This window comes from Zootoca vivipara, chromosome Z1 (genome assembly GCF_965207765.1).
Source record: "Zootoca vivipara chromosome Z1, rZooViv2.hap1.1, whole genome shotgun sequence".
Classification (NCBI taxonomy): Eukaryota; Metazoa; Chordata; class Lepidosauria; order Squamata; family Lacertidae; genus Zootoca; species Zootoca vivipara.
The window spans coordinates 46,493,429-46,500,677 of NC_142583.1; the positions used below are offsets into that span (position 1 = coordinate 46,493,429).

General features: G+C 48.5%; 1 protein-coding gene across 1 annotated transcript in view; it reads right to left on the bottom strand.

The window, feature by feature from the left end:
* The window catches only part of FGF2 (fibroblast growth factor 2), a 22,980-nt gene extending 17,808 nt beyond the window's left edge, over positions 1–5,172 (bottom strand). The window contains exon 1 of the mRNA XM_035112016.3: positions 4,538–5,172. Coding sequence (XP_034967907.2) covers positions 4,538–4,724 — 187 coding nt within the window. The 5' untranslated portion in view covers positions 4,725–5,172. The remainder of the gene's footprint in view (positions 1–4,537) is intronic.
* Positions 5,173–7,249: the final 2,077 nt, after the last annotated feature.

Genomic DNA, 7,249 nt, shown 5'->3' on the forward strand with positions numbered 1-7,249 from the left:
AAGTGCATCTAAAATTACAAATAAATATTTACCGGCCCTGCAATGGGGTGAAAAGATTGTGAATAAATTATATATTTCACACACTCAAAAATACAAGTGTTATCCTTTATCATAAACATGAGCAGTGTAAAAAAAAGTATTATGCTTTGTTCTGTAATCCATTTTATGTGACCAGTGTAGGGGGAAATGTAGTGAGGAAATGAAGTTAACACACATGAAGGCATGGAATCAGCATGGATGTTTTAGCACTGCTCTGTATTTTAATACTTTTAATGTTTCTTTGTATGGTTGAATATAGATTCGGCTTAAATCAGCTGAATCTTTGCCCAGACTTGTTTCTGATAGCAGGGAAAAAAACTTTCCAGAACCACAGTTTCTGTTCATGGGAATTAAACTGCAACAATTGTAATGTCTGAAGGACTTAACACCCCGATCTCCTCAGAATCCCAGGCTGAAGCTAGCAAATTCATATATGACTCACAAAGATACATAGATCTTTCCAACCTTATCCTTTTGTCACAGAAGCACCCTACAACTATACTTAATATGAACAAAACTGATATTATTAGTAAAAGAGAAACACCCAGGAGTATTTTCACATGCAATACAAGAAATACAGTATTCACCCACCTGACTACCAACACCTCCAAATCCACATTAGCTGTTTGTGGCCACAGTGATGCTAATAACTGTTCGCCCAGCTTCCATTCCCTAGGAGCTGACAGATGACTTACTTACCATCGAGTCTCAATGCACAAGCTAAGGAAAGACTGCTGCCCAATACTCTGATAGTATCCCATCTCTTCCCCACTGACCTACTAATTGCTTCCTCCTCTAGCCCCCCAAAGGAGTTATGCCCGCAATCCTGGCTACAAGCAACTCCCGTGATTGGCTGCTCACGAGGCCCCTGTCAACCAGAGCCCAGCTGAGTCAAGAGCCCTTGCCAACATTCCTTTGTTCCCGATCCTGGAACCACCTCCAGAGGCTATGAATTTCAGAGTACATGGTGCTGTACTAATCTACTTAATGCAAAATTAGATAGATCAATACTCTGCCTTAGATTTAGACTTTCCTTTGGATTGTATCTACTCACTGTTTCTTCCATGGTCCTAAATAAACTTCCATTGAATTTCTGGGCTATACTGGTTTCTGGGCACACTCAAAGGCTGTTTACTTCCCACCAACACCAACACCATTACTCTGCTCCTGATTTAAAGTGCTTGGGAGGTCAGGACAGTTAGAATAGAATCATAAAGGTGGAAGGGTCATCTAGTCCAACTCTGTGCAGTGCAGGAATATTATTTGCACAACAGCAAAAAGGGCTTGAATTCACAACCCTGAAAATAATTGGCTCATGCTCTACCGACTGAGAGACTTGGAATACGGCTCACTCAAATACACCCCCTTAACGCAACTAAGAATCCTGAACCCCTTACCCAAGATAACAAATAATCAGGTGGCAGCAAGAAGGGAGAGGTGTAGGATGGGACACCCATTGTTTGTGAGCTGCACCAGTGTATGGGGTGTTAAGAAAGGTATGGGACACGGGTGGTGGTGTGGTCTAAACCACAGAGCCTAGGGCTTGCCGATCAGAAGGTCAGAGGTTTGAATCCCCGCGACGGGGTGAGCTCCCATTGCTCGGTCCCAGCTCCTGCCAACCTAGAAGTTTGAAAGCACGTCAAAGTGCAAGTACGGTAGCTAAATAGGCACCACTCCGGCGGGAAGGTAAACTGCATTTTCGTGCACTGCTCTGGTTCACCAGAAGTGGCTTAGTCATGCTGGCCACATGACCCAGAAGCTGTCTGCGGACAAACGCTGGCTCCCTCGGCCTATAGAGCGAGATGAGCACCGCAACCCCAGAGTCATCCGCGACTGGACCTAATGGTCAGGGGTACCTTTACCTTTTTAGTACCTCTAGTGGGGAACACGTCATGCTCCTTCTGTGATAGTTTGTCCACCTTTGGTCCCCATGCTCTGCTCTACTCAGCTCATCTGTGGCTCCTAGAAGCTGTCAACATGCAATGGCAGCCACACTCTGGGAATCGGCTTTGACTAGCTTGCTAAACCAGATGAGGGTAGCCAGTGGGACTCAAACCCATGGTGAGTTAGGGACTTCCCCTGCATGCAAAGACAGGCTCCAGTGAAATAAGCAGACAAGCCCAATGGTCAAGAAGGTGGCTTCTGCACAAGCTGCAGAGAGAAGCGATTCTGACCTAAACCTCTGCTGCCTTGGAAGAAGAAGAGGCTACGGAGTAAACCCTACACAAATCAGGAGTGGAGTCCCTAAGATGGTTGGATGGCGCCCTGTAGGCCTCCTTCTGGCAGCTCCTGCAGCCAAGCTGGTGCCAAATGTATTCTTTTGGACCACATCAGTGAGACCAACATTGGGAGGGCCTTGTCACCCCCAGAGATGCATGTCATTGTCTTTTGAGATAAAGGTAAAGGGTAAAGGGGCCCCTGACCATCAGGTCCAGTCGTGTCCGACTCTGGGGTTGCGGCACTCATCTCGCTCTATAGGCCAAGAGAGCCGGCGTTTGTCCGCAGACAGCTTCCGGGTCATGTGGGCAGCATGACAAAGCTGCTTCTGGCGAACCAGAGCAGCGCACGGAAACGCCGTTTACCTTCCCCGCCGGAGCGGTCCCTATTTATCTACTTGCACTTTGATGTGCTTTCGAACTGCTAGGTGGGCAGGAGCTGGGACCGAGCAACGGGAGCTCACCCCATTGCAGGGATTCGAACCGCCGACCTTCTGATCAGCAAGCCCTAGACTCTGTGCTTTATCCCACAGCGCCACCTGGGTCCCTTTTGAGATAGATGGATGCAAAAAACACAGGAGCAAGTTCACCAACATTACCTGACACATTTAGAAAGTCTAAAGAATCTATTAAAAGGAGTTTCACTAATTCCTAATAAAATGTAAGCAGACTAGCAAGAGAGTTGATACCATATTTTACAAGCCACAAGTCTTCTTGTGTTACCTACATTAATCCCACAATAACTCTGTGTTAAATGTACCAATAAGTCATTTGCAAATACAGTATGAGAACACTGAGGCAGACGGAATCTCCATAACATTAAAAATTACTGTATTCCAATACAGTTCTAAAATTACAGGATTCTGTGTTAAAAGCAGATTCTGCAGTCTGAACATTCCAATACATATTATGTTCCTCAACTAATATTATTATCATTATGAATGCCAATTCATAATTGGCATTCATCACCCTGAAATTCAAGTGCACCTAATAAATTTAACATTATATCTGCATAGAACAATGTTGCAACAAAAAATATTTTACAAGTCACCCAATAAATCAAAGGAGGAATAATCTACAAACACCAGAATCCAAAAACTAGCTTTCTTCTTTTCTGTTCTTTTTAGGTACAGCCTTCTTTCCTCCAGTTTCATGAGTTTGTCACCTCTTTTAATCAGTTTCCTTTATTTCTGAAAAAGCTTAACATAAAACCTTCTCATTCTCAAAGCAACAATTGTGTCCATGACCAACAAGCCTCTCTGCAATAATGCTCATGGAATGGAATAAAGTATTAGGAGCCAGGGCGGGAGCGAAAAGTTATACAAGCCTTGGGATGAAAGAGATTCTGTGCTTTGAGGAGCATGTCTGGGATTGTTGGGAATCCTAGGACTGGTGCCCATGGCATGAAAGGCAAAGGTAAATGATACACAGATGCTACAGGAGTGTGCATAATGCAATGCCGAAATAAAAATATAGAGGCTGGGGCAAGTGAAAAGATGAGGTGGAGTTACACCACATGAGGAACAAAAATGGTTCAATGAAGAAGGGACAGAACTAGGACTGGTTATGTAGGAAGGACCTCAGGTGGTGGCAACAGCTGAAGGTGAAAACAGGGAAGTCCATCTCTGCTGGATGTAACAGTTTCTGAAAGCAGTGGACATAGCAATTATTTCCAGCAATTAGGGGGAAACTGGGAGAAAGTGGGCGATGGGTGATGTTAAACAATGTTAGTGCTAGGTAAGAGCAGGGAACCTCCTATGGATGGGGTGCATTCCTATACACAGCTGGGAGACAGATACATTGAACTCAATGGGACTTCACCTAGAGATTTGTTATACAGGTATCTGCTCATCTGCCTTTTGCCCACGGGTGGCCTTTGTAATAAACTAGAGGTGAGGAATCTGTGAGCCTCCAGGTGTGAGCCTCCAGCACCACTGACCATTGGCCTTGGTTGGGGCTGATGGAAGTTGGGAGTCCAAAATCTAGCCTGCCACAGGTCCCCAATCCCTGCTTTACTGGAGGGAAGCAGTGCATTTTAAGAATATTTGTCATAGTTATTGTGCGGTGGTTTGGGGGGGGGGTGGTTGATTTTTTTGAACCTTCATAATACCCAAAGATAACCTTAGGAGAAATCACCTGCGCGAAACCACAGCCAATGTTCTTTAAATTAATTGACCCTCGGGGAGTTCTAAAACATGGAGGCGCCTCACTCACTCTGGTTTGGGACTGAGGGTGAGGCCAGCGGGTTTGAGGGCAGAGACGGCGGGCCGGTCGGTACTTACTGTAAGGGTCGCTCTTCTCCCGGACTCCATCCACTCTGCCGTCGGGGTTGATCCTCAGGAAGAAGCCGCCGTTTTTGCAGTAGAGCCGCTTGGGATCCTTAAAGTGTCCGGGCGCGAAGGTGCCGCCACTGCCTCCGCCGCCGTCGTCGGGCATCGCGGGGAGGGTGGTGATGCCCGCCGCAGCCATCCCCGCCGAGGCCGCCGCTGCCGACGACGGCTCCCCGCGGGGTGCCCTCCCGCGAGCTCCCGCCGCCCCTGCGCCTCGCCGACGGCCGCCTCGGCCGCGTCCCCCCAGCCTCGCGCCCCGACAGCGGCTTCTCCCTCGCCCGCCCAACCTCGCCGCCCGACGGCCACCTCCGCGGGGAGGGCCGGGGCTGACGGAGAGGCGAAGGCGCCCTCTCGCCCGCCTTCCCTCGGGGCTCCCTTCCCAAGTTCTCGCAAGTTCGTTGCTGGAGCTGCGCAACGCGGAGCCTGGCCCCTCCAAGAGACCTTTCACCGGAGCCAGCCAGCCAGCCAGCCAAGCCTCTCCGGCCCAGCACGCCGGGGAGTCCTCTGGCTGAAAACTTGCTGCTGCCGCCCAGTGCGCGGAGAGAGAGGGCGCAAGGAGGCAGGCGAGGCGCTGTTGCAGCTTCTGGGCTCACCAATGTGCGGCCCCTCGACCAGGACTTATTATTTACTTGTTTGTTCCCTCCCCTCTGTCCCTCCTCCGGCCTCCCCCCACATCCCACCCCTCCGTGTCTCTTTGCTGGGCCGCTTCTCTGCCTGCTGTCCGGTGCGACGGGGAAAGGAGGTGGTTGGTTCTGCTGCTTTTGGAAACTGGCAGGGATGGGGAAGGGGGGAGAGCCTTCCCTCCTCCGCATCCCTCCGTGTAACTCTAGCCTGCCTGGCGAGCGCTTGCACAATGCAGCCGCCACTTCACCCCGGGCCAAGTGCTGCTCGGCTCACACACAACAGCGCTCTCCTTTTCCCGCCGTACCGGCCTATGCAGTTGCAAAGCGGCACAAATTGCTGCGCATTTCCCAAGCTTTGCAGCCGCTGCTCCAAGAAGGCGCGCAGCAAGGCAGCGGGGCCGTTGTAAAGGTGAATGTGCCAAAGGGACATTCAGGCGCCCCACCACCACCCAAAAAACCCTCCTGCCCTGGAAAGCCAGCAACCTCCCTCCCTCCCCTCCTGTCCACACGCGAAAAGCGAAGCAGCAGCAGCCGTTCGCTGGATCTACTGTACCAGCCGGAAGCAGGTGCGTGCAAAAAAAAAGCGCAAATCGCTCAGTGGACTCAAACAAGTGAGCTAATCGCACTCTCCGCGCTAAAGGCAACGCACATAGATTGCTAGCTCATTTTGTGCTTCGAACGGAATATGAACCACTAGTCTCAAGATGGTAACGCATGGGAAGAAGAGTCTTTCTGAATTTCCCAAGTGATGCAGCCCGGAGTGAGTGAGGCCTGCGGATAATTCAAGAAAGGGAAAAGGGTGGGCGTGTGTTGGATATGGCGAAAGCCTGGCTAGCACCCCCGTAGCTTCGGCTCTGCGAAAAGCCCAAGTGGGAGTCAGAATTAAAGTTCAAAAGTGTGTAGAACTCTTTTTAACTCTTGCATGAGCATGGAATTCCCTTACCAAGGAAGTTCATCTGTCCGACTCCCACTGTAATACTTCAAAGAGTATTTGCGTTGCATTGTTTAAATAGATTGGAGAGCTGGCTGGTGGCTGTCTCTCTAGCTGGAGAACTGAGGAATGGACTGGCATTGCATACGCTTGAATTTTCTTATTTTGATCACTGTATATTTATAGTCAATTATTGTTTTTTATTATTGTGCCTATTAACTTTATTGCTCACCGCTTGGAGTGCAGCGGGTTGTAAAGCAATTTATAAACGTGACGTGGTTAGATGGATGTCATGGCTCCTTCCTTCCCTCCCCCCTTCCTTCCTTGCTTCAATTCCTGAGATGAGGAAGTAGGAAAATCCATAAAGAGGATCCAGCCGAGTCATTCTTTGTCTATTCCAAGTTGATAAACATTCAAGTAACACTGAAACATGCCCGGGCAAGATCTAGCTATCCCACATTCCCTTAGTGGGGAAAGGAATCTCACTTCAGACAGTTGGAATCATTGGGTTAGAAAGGATCGCCACCTTTACACTACCTATCCAAATTTCACCAAATAATGGTCCAACCATGACAAGGGAGTGCATACCATAACTTCAAATTCTGTTTGGAAATGAACCAGCATATAATGTAGCTATTTATTCATTGGTGTTCATGTAGCTGGCCTTACCCTAACCTACAGCCAACAACCTAGCAGCAGGATTTTGATCAAAATGACATTTTTGAGAGGTAGCTTTGAAGCAGCATTGTGCAGGGGTCAGAGTGTTGGACTAGGACTAGCTACTCCCAGGTTCAAATTTCCACTCATCCATGAAGCTCGTTGAGTGACCTTGGGCCAGTCACAAACTATTCTCAGCTTTATACATGCACACTGCCTGAGAGCCTGGCAGGAAAGATGTACCTAATAAAGTAAATGTACCTAATAAATAAATGCTCAGTCACATAGAAACACTGGTAGCAGTAGGGCATGGTGCCTTATAAATTCACGGTATGCTGGTATGCTAGTTATCCTTCACCCTCCTGTAACCAGTTTTATATAGTACTGTACATGAAAATACACACCATTTCTCACTCATAATTCTCAAAACTCATGTCTCAAAGATGGTGAGCT